Source organism: Dipteris shenzhenensis, chromosome 13, assembly GCF_047967505.1.
Source record: "Dipteris shenzhenensis isolate YYH24624 ecotype China chromosome 13, Dip_SZ_1.0, whole genome shotgun sequence".
NCBI classification, from domain to species: Eukaryota; Viridiplantae; Streptophyta; class Polypodiopsida; order Gleicheniales; family Dipteridaceae; genus Dipteris; species Dipteris shenzhenensis.
In genome coordinates this window covers 29,349,694-29,367,260 of record NC_141608.1, presented here as the reverse complement: position 1 = coordinate 29,367,260, position 17,567 = coordinate 29,349,694, and the positions used below count along the sequence as shown (strand labels likewise).

The following is a 17,567-nucleotide window of genomic DNA, read 5'->3' as shown; positions in this document are numbered from 1 at the left end:
CACCACAAATGACTAACTGTACACTAGAATTAGTTGAAAAAATAGAATATATACAAACCCTTTTAGGGTTAGGGTTAGGGGATCTAACCCTTTCCTTTATAGCACTCTATAAGGTTAGTGCTATGCACATATGATCACGTGATGGTGCTATGCACACATGATCACATGATGTTGAGCGTGAACTCTCAACAGCATCTTCAACGACTTGGCATTGTGCCGAAGAGCAATAACTTAGATGGTCTCCTAGAGAAAGTAAACCACCAGCAAGTTTGAAATATGCTCAAAAAGGCAAATCAATTAGATTGAAACCACTAATTGTGCTCTTATGACCACCATCATGGGTGGCTATGGAAGAGCCAGTGTACTTTGAAGATGCAATTCATAAGCCATAATGGCAAACGACTACGAATGAAGAAATGGAAGCTTTGTACAAAAACAATACTTGGGATTTATGCAAGCTTACACCAATAAAGAAGGCCATTGCAAACAAATGGGTTAAGAAAGTGAAGTACAATTAGATGGAAGCATTGAAAGATACAAAGCTAGACTAGTAACAAAAGGTTTTTTCACTAACCATATTGTGATAAGACTTATGCTCCAGTAGCAAAGATGGATTCCATAAGATTTTTTATATCACTAACCACACTCAACAAATGGAATGTGTACCAGCTACATGTCAAAAACTATTTTCTCAATGGTTACCTACGTGAGGAAATCTATAGGTGCAACCAGTAGGGTATGTTGAACTAGGGAAAGAGCATCAAGTTTGCCATCTCAAGAAAAGTCTGTATGGCTTAAAACAAGCACCTAGAAGTTGGTATAGCAAAATTGATAAGTCTTTTGATAATCTGGGATACATGAAGTCCAATGCAAATGATTCTCTCTACTACAAAGTTAAAGGAAAAGACATTACTATTGCATTCTTGTATGTAGACGATTTGCTTGTGACAAGAAGCAATGAGAGCTTCATCTACAAGTTGGAACAAGACTTATCTACAACAGAGTTTGACATGAAAGATCTTGGACTTATGCACTGTTGTCTTGGTATTGAGTTTTGAAGAGACTCGGAAAGCACCTTCATGAGCCAACATAGATATATGGATCGTCTCTTTAAGAAGTTTCATATGGCAAATTGCAAGATTGCAACCACTCCCATGGAGTATACTTTGAAGCTTACCAAATATCAAGAAAAGCCTATAGTCAATGACAAATACTATCGGCACCTCATTGGATCTCTTATATATCTAACTATCTTAAGGCCAAATATTTGTTATGTAGTACTTTCACTTACACAGTTTATGCCAAATCCAAAACAATCTCACTAGAATGCAGCCAAGAGATTCATGAGGTACATCAGAGATACAAGATAATTTTGAATAGAATACAGAGAAAGTCATCCAAGGTTGCATGGATACTGTGACAGCGACTATGAAAAAGATCAAGACACCAAGAGATTCACACAAGGACATGCATTTTTCCTCGGTCAAGGTGCTATATCATGGTTGTCAAACAAGCAACCAACTATTTCTTTGTCTTGAGAAAGGGGGAACTTTTAAGCCCCATTTTCATCTATGCTAGATCATATAATGGTGGGGCTTGAAAAGTGCCCCCATTTAGGGTTCATGCATGCCCAATTCACCTTCAATTAGGTGGGTATATGATGTGATGCATCGGTAGTCAAATATATATGGCTTGAAAAGTGCTCCAAGGTTCATGGATGCCCAACCCCTTACAATTAGGGAGGTATATGTTGTGCTACATAGGTAGGTAGATATATTTAGAGTGTGGATATATGTCTATATCTAAGAGTAATTATCACACATGAACTCCCATTAAGAAATGATTCTGCCACAAGTTTGTCAAGTTTGTGTTTTCATTATGTTTTTGAGATCTTTGAATTATAACTAGTATGCCATAAGTTTGGGATTTGATTATTTCTTAGTCATTTAATATGCCACACTATGTCATTTTTTATGACTGCATATCCTCACTTCTAGACTTGTGGCACCCATTCAACCTTTGCTTCACATCTTATTTCCAAGTACTTGTTGTTGCTACCGTCACTTCCTTTTACTATTTCTTATCTTCTATACATGGCTTCCTATTTAACTTTTTTATTTTTATTTTGTCACCTTCACCTTTTTTTGTTGCTACCTCTCCCTCTTCTAAGAAAGTGTGGCACCCATTCACTATTTCTTGGCATTCCATTGCCAATCACCTATTGGTGCTACACCTCTCCATCCAGACAAGTGTGGCACTCATTCTACCATTTCTTCACATCCTATTTCCAAGAAAGGATTATTGTTTCCTCTATTTCGGGTGTGGCTTCCCATTCACTTTTTTTCTTTGGGTTGTGTTGCCACAAAGTTCTATAGTTTCTCAGTTCTAGGAGAGTTTTTCACCCATTTGGCTATTATTGCACATCATATTAGCTTATTACAGTAAGGACACAAAAGAAGCATCAATAGAATGTGTGTTTGATGAGTGAAAATTTTATTTTATGTGCCTATAACAGATGGAAGGGCTGTTATAATTTCTTTTTCCCTTCAAAGCTTTCTTCCACCTACCCAACAATTATAAGGCTTGATGCCATTATTGAACAAGCTGAAGGGAGTACTAAGGAGAACGTATCCTCACAGCATGATATACATTGCAAAGATCATTATCTAATGGATTCATCATTTTTGTAAGAGGTATGCCATTGCTCACAAAGCATGTGTGGTAGCACAACTAATAGTACAAATGGATCTAAAGAGTTGTTCCTATCACTATGTGTAAAAAGTTTGCTTAAGAATAAAAATGCTAGAGGGGTGATTGAAATTGAGGATGAAAGAGTAGAGCTGGAATCTCAAGAAGAAAAACTTCCTTTAAATGAAGTCACAAGAGCATCTCCAAGGATGGAAGTAAAAAATTCAATGATGTAAAGTGAGAAATGTTAAAAGTTTCAAAAGCAAGTGCTTTGACTATTTGGAGGGGGTTTGTTAACCATGTTGAATTCCAAAATGATACTATAACAATTATAGAGATGACGAAGGTGGTGACTATGCTTGCATGTAGCATTAGAGTGGCAATGATATTGAGGATGATGATAGCTGAATTGGCCAGAGTATTTTACCATGGATCATAAAAAATACTAATACCAATTTTGCTAAAAACTATGATCTCAAACATTAACAATAGGGTTCAAGTGAAAGACACTACAATGGAAATGTTGTTCTAGAATTATTAAGGAATGTATGGCATTAAACAAAAATTTTATTGTCACATTTGGACAAAAACTTTGTCCAACATTATGTCTATCCAATATAGTATGAGGTTAAGCTATTGCGTGGGGGATTTGTAATTCCATATGGTGAACTGTGACCTTACTAATTAATCATAAGAAATACAACACTACTTTCTTCAAATGGTTTTAACCAAAGAGACTAACATTAGGATTGATGACTATGGAAGGGATGGAAGCAATAAATTTGTTTGCTACTATTGCAAAATACTAGCATCTTGTGTTAACACTTGTCAACATATGTTTTATTAGTCAATGCCACATGATGAAACATTGACGCACATAATATAGGCATCATCATCAAGTCCAACTTGGAACCTCAAAGGCAATGATAGAGAAAACTAGGGAGTTTGTCTCCAATGATTTGAAGGGGGACAAAAATGCACGGCAACAAAAATTCCAAATGAGTGTGGCCAAGGAAATGCTAATGAATTCCATGATGTATGGTAATGAAGAAGCTCATAATAAGGCATTTTTGGAGATGAAAAATGGCATTTCTTTTCTTGTGGAGAATCAAATGTAATATGCTCGCCACCTACGCACTTTTATATTTTCTTCTTGCTATTGTTTTCCTTGCTTGGCATTGTTATGAGTGTCAAAGCATTGTTTCTCAAGAGAAGAAGAGGATGCCACTAGGAGAGAGAGATGATAGTCTCCTATTATTTAAGAAAGATAAATGTACTCCTGTTTTCACGGAAGTAGATTTCTAGGGTAGGGATTGCAGGATGAGAAGTGTTTTGTGTTTAAGATTTCCACTTGAGGACCAGCATTAGGGGTGGATCTTGCGAACTGCATGAGGCAAGGTGGGAAAGCCAATCTTCTTCTATCATGGGTGCAATTTGATCACACCCATAGAGACATTGCATTAAGCACAATGGCATGCCATATATACGATCTAGGGTGAGGCTAAGTTGAAATAGTTATCCTATGTTTTTGGTGGTACTATTACATTCATCTTAAATTTATTTGTGTTTCAATGTCTTAAAATTGATGAGCATAGCCACTTGTGAAGAGGAAGATACAAAAAACCAAGTTCTTTTCTGTGACTTGCATAATGCAACACATAGTATCCTTCAGACAAGGATGGGACTGGGGCCAATTCAAATGTAGTAAAGACTATGTTCAGTGGTGGCCCAAAAAATGTGACGTTGGGATGAGAACATAAGTGCCTTTTCCACTAGGAACAAAGCTGGCAGAAACATAAACTTTTGTGAGGGAGTCTCTGCATATAGAGCATGTACCAATGTATAAAAGATGGAGGTTAAGTGGAACAAAGAAAGAGGTATCTATACAAAGCAAGGATATACAAAAATGGTTGTGGGATGGAGATGTTCAAGAGGAGGGTATTCCATCCATGGACATTTGGCTTAGTTGGTGGTTTCATGACGATGGTTGAGAGCACACTTGGCATATGGATCATAATGGGGCTGCCCATACAATAGCGTCAAGAATGCTAGCTCCTCGCAGTGGTTGTCTTTAAAAAGGTTGAGTGGCAAGAATCCATTGGATGGTGCAATGACTACTAGCTTGTCTTGGAAGTCGATGACTTGCTGGCTTCTTTACAGCCCATGGACTAGAGTATTTGTGGCCGTATCACATTCGGGGTCAGGCATTCAGGGTTAGCAGGCTGAACGTTTGTCTCCTCATCTTGCACGTCTTGCTCCTGTATTGCTTGCCATGCAAGAATGTGTGACAACCACAATGGGTTCATTTGAACATTGTTCTCTTAATAAAGTTGTTTTTGTAGAAGCTCATGCATTGCACACATCGTTGTTGTGGGCTCCACAAGACCACTTATGTAATAGTGCGAGTATTGCATCCTCCTTTTGATCATGACTAAAACTGTAGCCTGAAAGAAACCTTGGCATGACATGTTGTGCCCTGTCAGTATCAGTGAAAACATTAACAACGCTCCCATGCAAACCATATTGCCCTTCATATGTGAGCTCCCTAATTTGAGCGAGCAGTATCTGTATTGTAACCAGCCTCTCTTCAATTCGATTCAATCTAGATGTGTATAGGCTTGTAGGTGCAAGGACCACATTCTTGGATGCGAATTTCGGTGTGACTCCCTAGCGTACTTGGCTGTAGGAGCTCGAGCAAATACATTGTTGATTGATCATTGCCTCGGTGAGGTGGACATTTGCATTTGGAAGAGCGAATATTTTTTTGGCATTAGCTTATGCAGCTTTGCATGAAATCCTAAGTTGTTACAACACTCACAAGGGAAGCTTGGTGTGTCTTCCAGCTTTTTCTTGTAGAAGGACCGGGCATTAGCAATGGTTCTTTTTCTTTTGCATGATTGCTTTGGGTGTTGTTCGATACCAACATTCACTATGCACTGCTGTGCTGCTATGTTCCAAGGGGTTGTAGTTGAAGTGCTCTATTGTGCGGCTGGCTCTATAATTTCAGCAGTGCTCGATAGCTCTACCCACATTCTGTAAATCTTATCACGAACGGTGTGCACAGAGTATCATGCATCATGCCTGCATTCTAGAAAGCATGATGCTGCCTCCCCTGTTGTAAGGCCAGGCGAATTTTGTAGCGCTATGTGCAACTCTACCTCATCAAATTTTTTCCAGGTTGTGTATCTCCTTTTCTTCGAAACCAACACCAACGGCACAATCGTTGGAGGTTGTTGGCAGTCATTTACCAATAGTGAGTGCTGGGGTTGTGCAGCTGGGAACTCGATGTCCACTACCTCAACAGGCATGGATCCAGTCCAATGGAAAACTCTGAAAGAGACAAGGCAAGCCTCTGAGATGTGTGCCAAGTCATCATGCATAAAATCTTTTGAGTTGGTGGAATTCTTAAGCGCCAATAATATGTCTAATGTTTGCAAAGGAGCCTCCTTAGTAGAGGGTGACACACCAAAGAAATCATGTAGGAGTACTCTCTCCCTTGAATGTTTTCCAAGAGGTGCTCATGCACGATCCGTAGCAATGTTTCACACGTTTGCCCCTACAATGTGTGTGCCAAGCATACTAGCACGTCTGTGTAGTCTTTGTTCTTATTATTGAACTCTATGTCCCAAGAAAGTTTATACATGTCGATGCTAAAGCGGTTTTCCATTTGGAAGCATAGTGCTATTCTTGCGTGAAGATGTTTCTTGCTTGTGGGAGTTTGCTCATTGGTTGTGCTGAATGCACATGTGTTGGACGTGTATGTGGTACGTTTGCTTGCAAAGTAGTGGGCTTAAACATGCATAGCTGCCCTTCAAAAAGATTGGTCGTCTAGAACATTCAGAGCTTATTTTGTAAAGCCTACTACACACACCATGAGCCCACATGTTATCGACTCTACCATGCTAGTAACAACACCTCTTGCACTTTCATGGATTTCCTTGAGCACATACCAAGAAAATACTTTTATTATTGTAGTATGAATATGCTCCCGCAATGTTGCGATTGTATGTACATCAGACAGTCCACCACAATTTATTTAGGGCTATTCACAGTAATGTGTGCCTATGGTGAATGCAACAGACGGCAAGCTAGCAAATGCCCAGCTCAAACACCGGCATCAAAAGCCGTAATGAAACTAGCACAACTGATGGTGAAATCTCCAAAGGGGTGGCAGTCAAGCAAGAGGCTCCTAGTGGCGACCATGTTGCACATGTAGTAGTCGATGAATGGGAGCTGTAGTTGCAATACCTCGTCCACATAAGCCCTGCAAGCTTCACATCAACATATGTGCCATCACGGAGAACCACGCATCCTTTCAGTGAAGGAATTTGGATAATGTCTTGTCGGCTACCGCACAAGTAGCAGAAGGGGTGAGTAGGATCACAGCTCACTCAAGAGCCTGCGTACTCGCCTCATTGAAACTCAACCAGTGGCTCATTCAACTCGACAAACTGCAACACTCCATTGACCTGCACGGGTGCATAAGAGGAATGTTCTGATTAGTATGGGCAAGGAATGTTTCAAAGATAATACATGTGTACTAAAGAGGGAGCTGCATTTTTGGTGGTCAACACCTTTTGGTCGTAGCCTGGATCAAAAACTTGGTGCCCAAACGTGGATAGCAGCCTTTCACAAAGTTTGCCCCTCGGGTACTGCTGTAAGGACAATGAAATAAAAAATGGTGAGCGAATGACGAGCATGCATGTAAGAGATGTTCCTCGCAACATACATCACAATCCCCCCATTGGCAAACTCTTGGATCAAGCGCGATAAATGAATCGACGATCAACCACGCAAGATAGCTACAATCACACGTGCATTGTTAGGTACATCACTTTTTTTACGTAACTAAAAAATATTCCATGAAAAGGTATTACCGTTTTGCAATCCTCTGGATTTGGGCCGTCTGCTATAATGATTTGCTCAGTCTCGTAAACATATCTAGGTCAACCTTAACCACAATGAAAGCAATTGTTTCCATCATTGATGTAAATGGGACTCTTCCACTTTGCATTTGTTACACCCCCCATGGTACGTATGCACTAACAATCTTCTCAGTCACAAGGTAGAGCGTTCCATCAAAGGCTCTACTTTGACTACATTAGTCGTTGCATTGATACGCAAGGACACGTCGCACGTTCCACCTTCTCCCGTGCTCTTCTTCGCTGTGGATGAGCCCTCGATCCGATAAAATTCATCCACCTCCAAAATATCCTTTAATTGAAAAACATAATTATTGTTGGGATAAGTATGATCAAGGGCTTGCTCTATGGTGCATGTGTGCATCTAGGGGAGTCACATGTGTGTTTGTGTGTGTTGTAAAGGCACATCAAGTGCTATGATGTGTCTAGTGTGTGACCTAAGTGATGATGTAAGACAAAGGCAATCCCACTGATGTAGGGACTGATTCCCACTGATGTAGGGGCTGATTGCCACTTATGTAGGGAAGGTATTACCTTCTCCTCCTTTCTATAAGAGAGAGTCCTCTGTCTCACAATCCATAATAGAGAACTACCATCTTTCTTTCATTGTGCTCTCACACCTCTTGCAAGATGCATCTATTCTATCCTACGGGATTCTACACTTGGTATTAGATCTTAGGTTCTAGATCTAGCCTAGCCTAGCATTAGATGCTTTCTCTAGCATAAACTACTAGTTTTCTCAAAGCTTCTTCATCTTCTCCATTTTCCTCCTTCTTCCCCAAATTTTGTGAGAGCCTGTTCTCTACCTACAAGCGACCATTGGTGAAACCCTTTGAGCTACAGACTCCTAGTGTACGGGCGACCTTCCAGCTACAAGCAATTAGAGAGTTCTCCTTTGTACGCGCAATGCCAACACAAAGACTACTCGACGATCTATCATTTAATGCCGCCTCTGTGCTTGCCCTTTTGCAAATTCCTCTGAGCCTGAGCTGCACGACACTATAGGTAAGATGCTGTTGAAATCTGAGCTCATTTGGTCAAGAAATGGAGGCACAACAGACAAAAAACCAGTCAGTCTTCTCAAGCTTGGCTATGGCGACCTGGCGCAACATTGCGCCCTTCCTTGGTGGAGGACCTTCTCTGGTATAAGGCCTTTCATCCTGCATAAAAATCCCCTTGAATAGAGCTATGAGCTGTGAGAATTGCACCCTCCAAGTTCAGGCCTTTGTTTTGGACAGTTTTGACAATGTTGTGAGTTTGATGCTACATTAGATGCTACTTTCGCATTTCTGATGTTTTAAAGTGTTGAATAGCATCAGTACAACTGTGGCTACAACTTTCCTTTAAGTTGGTATACCTGGATTTGCTTGGAATGCTTTCATTTAGCCACCTCTATGAAGCATGCAAGTTGAAGCATCATTTCCATTATGATTTGTAGTATGGAATTTGGTTACAAGTCTTTGCTACACTAAATGCTTGTACTTTGAAGTTTTTCAACTCTTTCTAGCCTTGTAAGAGAGTAGACACTGCCCATTTTGGGTTAGACCCTCTCATGGCTATCTTCTTGAATATGGATAAGTTCAATGGTAAAGGCTTTCACACATGGCAGATGAAGGTTAAGTTTGCATTGATGAGGGAAAACCTCTGGGGGCTTGTCAAACCTGCTTCAACTTCTTCTTCAACAGCCTCTAATGCTGGAGAATCCTCAGCTCCGACACGCCCGGCACGAGATCCTGCTAGAGAGGAGAAAGCCTATGGCATCATTGCTCTTGGCTTAGGAGATGACTATATTCATCACATTTCTGATTTGGAGTCTCCTTCTGAAGCTTGGCAGAAGCTTGATATTATTTTTGGTGCTAGCTCTCACATCTCAAAATTGTCACTTAAGATTTCTTTCTTTGAATTGAAAATGGCTAGCGGCACTCCTTTGGCTGCCCATGTCAATCACATGTGGAGTCTCATGACTCAACTTGCTTCTATCAACTCTCCAATCACTACAGATGATGCAATGGCAGTGTTGCTCAAAAGTATGCCTGAAGATTATGATCATGTTGTTACCACTTTGAAAAATCTTCCTAATCCTACTCTTGAAGGTCTTATTACTACTCTTCAGGAAGAAGAAAGGCACATGGAACTCCGGAGAGGCAATGACACAGCCTATGCCATAAAAACTCAAAAGGGCAAGTTTTCACCTTGCAAACATTGTGGGAAGACTAATCACCTCTCAAAAGATTGCTTCAAGATCAATCCTTGCAAACATTGTGGCAAAAACAATCACCATGAAAAGTATTGTAAAGCCAAAAAGGAAGCAACTACTAAGTCAAAAACTGCCAATCTACTTTCAGTTGATGTGCCTCCACAAGATGAGGCCTCCTATGAAAACTATGCTTTTCAAGCACTTTTTTGTTTATCATCACTTGGTCAAATTTTGAGGTTCTCTGCCTGGAGTAGTACTTCAAAAAGAATATGTTTTATGTAAATCACCTCTGGTCACCATATGATGTAGACCATATGATATGTGTTTTGTCTATCCCATTTCTGTGAACCTCACACCCTTGGGAACCCTTGCTAGCATGAGATCCTAGCCATAGATTTATCCTTGACCACCATGAGATGGCATGAGAAACTATGAGACTAGATGTATCCTTGACACTGCAAGAGGCAACCCCTTGAGGGGGGGTATGTTGGGATAAGTATGATCAAGCGCTTGCTCTATGGTGCATGTGTGCATCTAGGGGAGTCACATGTGTATTTGTGTGTGTTGTAAAGGCACATCAAGTGCTATGATGTGTCTAGTGTGTGACTGAAGTGATGATGTAAGACAAAGGCAATCCCACTGATGTAGGGACTGATTCCCACTGATGTAGGGGCTGATTGCCACTTATGTAGGGAAGGTATTACCTTCTCCCCCTTTTTATAAGAGAGAGTCCTCTCTCTCACAATCCATAATAGAGAACTTCCATCTTTCTTTCATGTGCTCTCACACCTCTTGCAAGATGCATCTATTCTATCCTACGGGATTCTACAATTATGAGGAACATGCAGGGTCAGTGTTTCATAACAATCCGAATCGGTAAGGTCCACGCGCAGGTACGTGGCATCCCACCCTTGCTTTGTAAGTTCTATATTTTGCCAATATGCGTCCCTCGAATGCAAACCGATGGTTCACATACTCCGACAGCTCAACTATTTTCAAGATTGGGAGCGCGTTGGAATGACCCACTTTATGATTGGATGGCACCAATGCCCTTGAATTAGTGGGAATATCTTGCGCAGCACTCTCCTCGTTCCCAACCAATGAGTTTCTAGGTGCTCGGTTTAAGGACACACATTTATAAATGTGTGAGAGCCATTATATGCATTCTATGTTGTGGCAAGATGCAACGCATTGTTGTTTTCCTTCACGTGTGCATGCAATTGTTGGGAGAATAAAGAAAACCATGTGAAGGAGCCGATTTGACTCAGAGCCACTCGCAACAAACCCACAACAAACCCACAGCAAACCCACTCGCAACAAACCCATAGCACGTGCGGACCAATTAACCATAGCGTCTACAAGTTGACAAAGGGAGATTTAGTTGTGTGCAAGAAAGATGGAATTGACCATCTATTGAAGCAATAGCAGAACGGATTCATGAGCAGTCAAAAGACCTGGAAATTCTCAAGAAAAACCTTCAACTAGAACCGGGCAGGCAGCGAGTGAACGGTGTCAGGCTGGGCGGCCGGAATCTCTAGACTCGCGATGACAATATCTAGCAACAGGATTCGCTCATGTGGGTTTGGGGTTGCTATTTATAGTGTGCCACGTGGCTTAACGAGAGGGAAGAAAGGGGGTTTGATTCCACTAGGATAAAGGGGCTGTAAAGAGGGGGGTGCCTTTAAAATGTCATCAACCCCCCCAATAGGGAGGCAGGTGCCACCCAATGCTCTTCATAGAAAAAGATGATGTGTAAAGCCCTCCTTTCACCACACATTGCCTTAGTAGTGGCCCACAGGTGACCTAAGCACTGGCACTCATAGATTACGTCACGTGATTTTTTTTTTGAAAAGTATTAAAATAAAAATTAGCTCCCTATTATGAACCTATGATAGGGACAGCTTCAAATCTGAATTCTGATTTTAGGAAGGCCATGTCCGCCATGGATTAGTGCTAAAAATTTAGCGCTGCATAGTACCGGCCCCCTTACCCTATGGTGTGTGCCTAATAAAAATGTAAAATTCCAAGGTTTGCGATTTGTTGGGAAAAATGTGGTATGTGGACAATGTAGACATTCACGGAATGAAAATGGGAATGAGAAAGCAGAGCTTTACATTGCAGGCCTGATTTCTCAAGCGTATAACTATAGCGATGGCGAGGAAGCCTGGGGATTTTTGTTTTCAAAGAAGGGAACCTGGGGATTTCTCTAGCGTATAACTATAGCGATGGCGATGGCGCCCCAGGCTCCCTGCGGGGTTTGCCCTGTAGACAGCGGAGCTACAGTCCGCCAGGACAAGATTTTTCCCACCCTCAGACCTCTGCTGGAAGACTCTCCCCTCCCTCGCTCACTTACTTCGACCTCAGGTCGCCCTTTGCTTCACTCACCTCGTATTTCAGTCTCCCCACTCCCTTCTCGCATCTGGGTTTTCATTCCCCCTTCATTCCTCGCAGGTAAACGGTTCGTGACACAGCGCTTGTGGCAAGACTTCTTCACGGATCCATCCCAGTGGTTGGACAACCGAAGTAGCAAAGTAAGGACGAATGATTTGCACAGGTAACGCTGTAGAATTGCTTGGTCACATTGGCTAGTCTGAGGATGTTTTTGTCAGAATTTAACAGGCAAGCCCGAGGGCTCCAGATTTCAAGCATAAAATCACCAACGAGTTGTTATGGATAGACGGATGGTATAATCCAGACTGGGTAAAAGCCATGCTTGAGGAAAAGGAGTCCGAAAGCAAAGGTTCGCATGGGGCTGAAGCATCTACCGGTCAGGACGTGTCGAACTTTGAAGACCGTGTCTCTATGGAGAGTGTCAGCGATTTCAAGGCCAGCGTTAGGTTTGAAGTGCGGCAGAGTAACGCAGAAGAACTTCGAGGGAATGGCTGGGAGATGCTTTGCTTAGAGGAGGCACTCACTTCTTTGGAACGAACGCCCCTGCTGCCTTCGCTTGAGAACGTTATATGCATCTTGCAGAAGTGCAGAAATGAGAAAGATTTAACCTATGCTAAGCGCTTGTATGCCTACATGTGTAAAAGTGGACTGGAGGCTCATAGATCACTTGGGAACTACCTTGTGCCACTGTTGGTGGAATGTGGAAGCATGTACCATGCTGTACAGGTTTTCAAAAGGTTGGTTAATCCCAATGAGTATTCTTGGACTTCTCTCATCACGGGTTATGTGGAATGTGGGGAATCAGAGCACGCCCTTAACATGTATCAGAAAATGCAACACGATTGGGTACATCCCAGCAAGCATACGTTTGTGGCCCTATTGAAAGCTTGTGCTAGGCTGAAAGATGCAGAGAGAGGTCAGAAAATACATGCCGAGTGTGCTAGGAAGGGATTCGGAAGCGATTCTACTCTTGGCAACACAGTAATCGATATGTACGCCAAATGTGGCTCCCTTGCAAAAGCACAGGAAGCCTTTGACAACCTTCCAGTTCGAAGTGTAGTCTCATGGAATGCACTAATTTCAGGATATGCCGAACACGGGCTTGGTGATGAAGCGCTGAACTGTTTCAGTCAGATGCAGCTGGAGGGTGTAACTCCAAATGCTGTCACTTTTGTTTGCAGCTTGAAAGCTTGTGGCAGCGTAGGAGCCTTAGACAAGGGTGGGGAAATACACACTGACATTGCCCGTAAGGGGTTGGAAAGCAATCCCTTCCTTGGAAACACCTTGGTTGATATGTATGCTAAATGTGGCTCACTCGCAAAAGCACAGCAAGTGTTTGACAAGCTTCCAGTTCGAGATGTAGTCTCATGGACTGCACTGATTGCAGGCTATGCTTTACATATGAATGGTGAGGAGGCGCTGAATTGTTTCCAACAGATGCGACTGGAGGGTGTATGTCCAAATGCTGTCACGTTTGTTTGCAGCTTGACAGCTTGTGGCAGCATGGGAGCCATAGCAAAGGGCAGGGAGATACACACCGAGATTGCTAGAAGGGGGTTGGAGAGCAATCCTTTTCTTGGCAACGCCTTGGTTGATATGTATGCCAAATGTGGCTCACTTGCAAAAGCACGGGAAGTGTTTGACAAGCTTCCAGTTCGAAATGCTGTCTCATGGACTGCACTCATCGCAGGGTATATCCAACATGGGCTTAATGAGGAAGGGCTCAACTGCTTGCAACTGATGCAGCAGAAGGGTGTCTCACGGGACATAACCTTTTGGAGTGCACTAATTGCAGGATACGCCCAGCTAGGAGAAAGTGATATTGTTTTCGATCTGCTTGAGAGAATGAGAGGAGAAGGCATAAAGCCAAATGGGGTTACATTCCTTAGTGTCCTTACTGTATGCAGCCATGGAGGTCTTGTGGATAAGGCCCAGGAGTACTTTGAGGCCATGAGGAAAGACTATGGGATTGTTCCCACTATTGAGCACTACACTTGTATTATTGATCTCCTTGGCCGTGTAGGTCAATTAAATGAAGCCATAGCAATGGTGGAGAAGATGCCTTTCCAACCTACTCTTGTGGTGTGGCATACCGTGCTGAGTGCTTGTCAAAAGTGGGGTAACGTAGAGCTTGGAAGACAGGTCTTTGAACATGCAGTGCAGTTGGATGAAAAGGATGCTGCAGCTTATGTTTTGATGTCTAACATCTATGCAGATGCCTGCATGCATGAGGATGAGGAGGAGGTCCAGGCAATGCTTGAAAGAGCAAGCATGGGGGAAGCAAGTTGATTTTGAATTGTGCTTTCGTTCCTATTGGGGAGGCAAGACATTCCCAAAAAGAATATAAATACAGAGCTCCTCTCTTGAAAAAAGGCAGTAGGTGTATGTCCCAATTTGCAGCATGTCGCAGGACATGTCTGATGATGCAAAGGAGGATATGTTATGTGAAAACAGTGGCTACCAGTGTTCCTGGCTCAATGTACCCGGGGGGACACTGTACATATTTTAAAAAATTGTCCAGATGTGTGATGTTGTCACACATCGAGATGTGCGGTGCAGTGAAGTACATGTGTTAGAGATGAAAATTGCATTCATATCTTCAAAAAAGAAGTGTACTCAGGGGGTCTTTTTGTAATGTAGTGCCAGTGTCCATCGTACGTGAAATGTCTGTGCTGGAAGGATGGAAAGACTGAGGTTGAGAGTATTGTAACTGGTGTTAGTGAGTTGCCTTCAAAATCTGGTGAATCAAATGTGCAGTTTCTAGTGATTTTTATAAATCAAAAAAGTTTTGCGATTTCCACAAATTACAGCTTTTTTTGGGTGATTTTGAGAGATAGGGCTTACTATTCTTGGTATTTCTTTCTCTCTCCTTACACATTTCCTTGTGATTTTCACTATTCTCCTTTTCGAAATGTGCACATGATAAAATTCTCTTTCCTTTGGTACACAGAAGTGAAGCTTATGACATCTATAATGAATGATCACATTAGCATAAGAGAACGGATGTTACACTCACAAGTTCAGCAATCCCCACTTACGATATCTTGATAATATAGCACACCATCCAAAAGATAATGCTATTGTGAAGAAAATTCTAGGATTTCCTCTTCTTCAAGTGTAGAAGTTGATATCTATAATAAATAGCCACCACCTTAGTATGCTGTGTCGATATCATATAAAGGCCTCACATTGAATCAATCATCTTTGATATGGCTAAATATGGAGCATTACTTTCCAATTCTATGGGTTCTCTTGTCTTTGTAGAAGTAAATGTGCCTTTATCTCTCCATTTAGTAATTTAATTTTGCTACTACTTCAAAAGGGCTATAGTATAATATAAAACTCTACTCTAGCCATTATACCATTGAAATCTCAGCTTTGAGTATGTTGTTGTAGTCACTATATCTTTAGAAGCTCACAATTGGGTGTGTTCATTGTTAATTAATATTTTTAAACTTAAAATTAATAATACACATATATTATTGTTTCCTTGTATTTGTATTCGTGCTTCATTTGTTTTCTTGTATTTGTGTTGGTTTATCTTTGTTTTATTATGCTAGCATTAGTGCTTCTTTTGTTTTTAATAATCAACCTAAGTTAGCTTGCTCTCTCTCTCTCTCTCTCTCTTGCGTGCGCGCCTGTGGTCCCTACCTCCACACCTCCATCTTTTGTGATGCATCTTCGGAAATTCCTCCACCAACCTTTTGGGCAGGCCTTATGAATGAACATTTCTTTCCCTTGTTTCTTCTTTGAAGCAATGCACTTGTGACATTCAGATATGTCATGGCTGGGCTTTCTGCAATAATTGCAATGCTTTTTCTTCTTCCCATCAATAGGAGAAGAAGAAGATGAGGTACTAGATGAAAGTTTGGGGCTTGTTGTATATTTCCCCCCTTTGCCTTTGCTTCGGTGGTCGGTGGCACAGGCCCGATCTGCATGAATAGAAGCAGCCTTCTTTTCATGACTCTGCTGCTCCTGTAGTAGTAGGGCAACAAGCTGATTGAAGCTATAGTTGTTGGGGTTACCCATGGTCACTAGCCTCAATGTTATAGCAAATCCCTAGTATGAGTCAAGGAGCCCATCAAGTGTCATAGACATTACTTGTGAATCTAGGCAATCTTATCAACATTGTGAGCTACCCTCTAAAATCCTTAATCTTGGTGAGATACGTCCCCTTCATTCATCTTAACATTATCCAGTTGCCTGTGTAAAAAGGCAACTCGGGCCTCATTGTGAATCTGATAGAGACTGGCCAAAGTATCTCATGCATCCTTGGCTGTCTTGCAATACCAAATGCGAGGTATTACCTCCCTCTTGCAACATGTTGAAACTGCAGTGCAAGGGGGGATGGGGAATACCATAGATGGGTTCCATCAAGGTCACCTCCACCTCCATCACCATCCTCCATCCTCTCCTATTTTTCGCAATTACTAACTATCCTTGATATCCTAGAAGTTATATTTGATACATAAAAAGCTGCAAATGTATCCAATGCTTCCCTTGATGTTTTCAATGTATTCAACATTCCAAGACAAAAATCTTTTACATTTTGCTTTATGAAAGTTGATAGGCATGTTTGCTCTTTTGGTCCCATTTAGTGTGTCATGGACTAGCAGGTGGTCCAAGTTATCTCCACATATTCCCATCTATTATACAAGACAAGAAGGGTTTCCATTTTGTCTTTCCAAGTACCACAATTTTAGTTGTCTAGGTTTTTTGAAGTCTCACGGTTGATGTTTCTTGTAGTTGACATGATTTGGATGTCAAATGACCTAGATACAAAGCAAACAATGCAAAAAGTGATGCTTTGGATACTCTTGTCCAAAAAGATACAAAAATTCTCAAAATTATCTTGAGAATGCCAGTTTTGACTTGTTGAAATTATTAGAACTGAATTTTAATCAAGGTATAACAAAAAATAGTATCTAAAATTGGCATCAAAGTATGCCACAACAATGGTGCTCAAATGTTGTCAAAAGTGCTAAGAAACAATGCCAAATTTACTTTCTACCTTTGAAATATTGGTTCAAACGTGGCCCATGTGAGATAACAAATTACAAGATATGATACACTAAAGGTATATATTTTTCAGCTTTGGTAATAGACTTACAAGGTACCACTTTACCACTTCTACCAAAAGGTATCCATGACTAAGTACTTTGAATTTTGTATGATTTGGATTTTGTGGAGTTGGTTCTTTGAGCTGAGCTAGAGGCACAAAAAGGGTTCCAAGGGTACCACATTACCACTTCTACCAAAAGGTATCCATCACTAGGTAATCATTTTGGTTCTTTTAACTAAGCTCGAGGCACAAAATGGTATCCAAGGGTACCACATTGCCACTTCTACCAAAAGATATCCATGACTAG

General features: G+C 41.4%; 1 protein-coding gene across 4 annotated transcripts; it reads left to right on the top strand.

The window, feature by feature from the left end:
* Positions 1–11,847: 11,847 nt before the first annotated feature.
* On the top strand, positions 11,848–14,954 carry LOC147895265 (pentatricopeptide repeat-containing protein At1g06140, mitochondrial-like). 4 transcript variants are annotated; one of them, XM_087383808.1, is made up of 3 exons: positions 11,848–12,171; positions 12,259–12,338; positions 12,427–14,954. In XM_087383808.1, exons 1-3 carry the CDS (start codon positions 12,033–12,035, stop codon positions 14,485–14,487), a joined length of 2,280 nt encoding a protein of 759 aa, XP_087239934.1. In that variant the 5' UTR covers positions 11,848–12,032; the 3' UTR covers positions 14,488–14,954. The 4 variants fall into 4 exon arrangements, with proteins under 4 accessions (XP_087239934.1, XP_087239936.1, XP_087239935.1 ...); XM_087383810.1 differs by having other exon boundaries at positions 12,142–12,171; positions 12,417–14,954; XM_087383809.1 differs by having other exon boundaries at positions 12,142–12,171; positions 12,259–12,361; positions 12,485–14,954.
* The last annotated feature ends 2,613 nt before the right edge of the window (positions 14,955–17,567 follow it).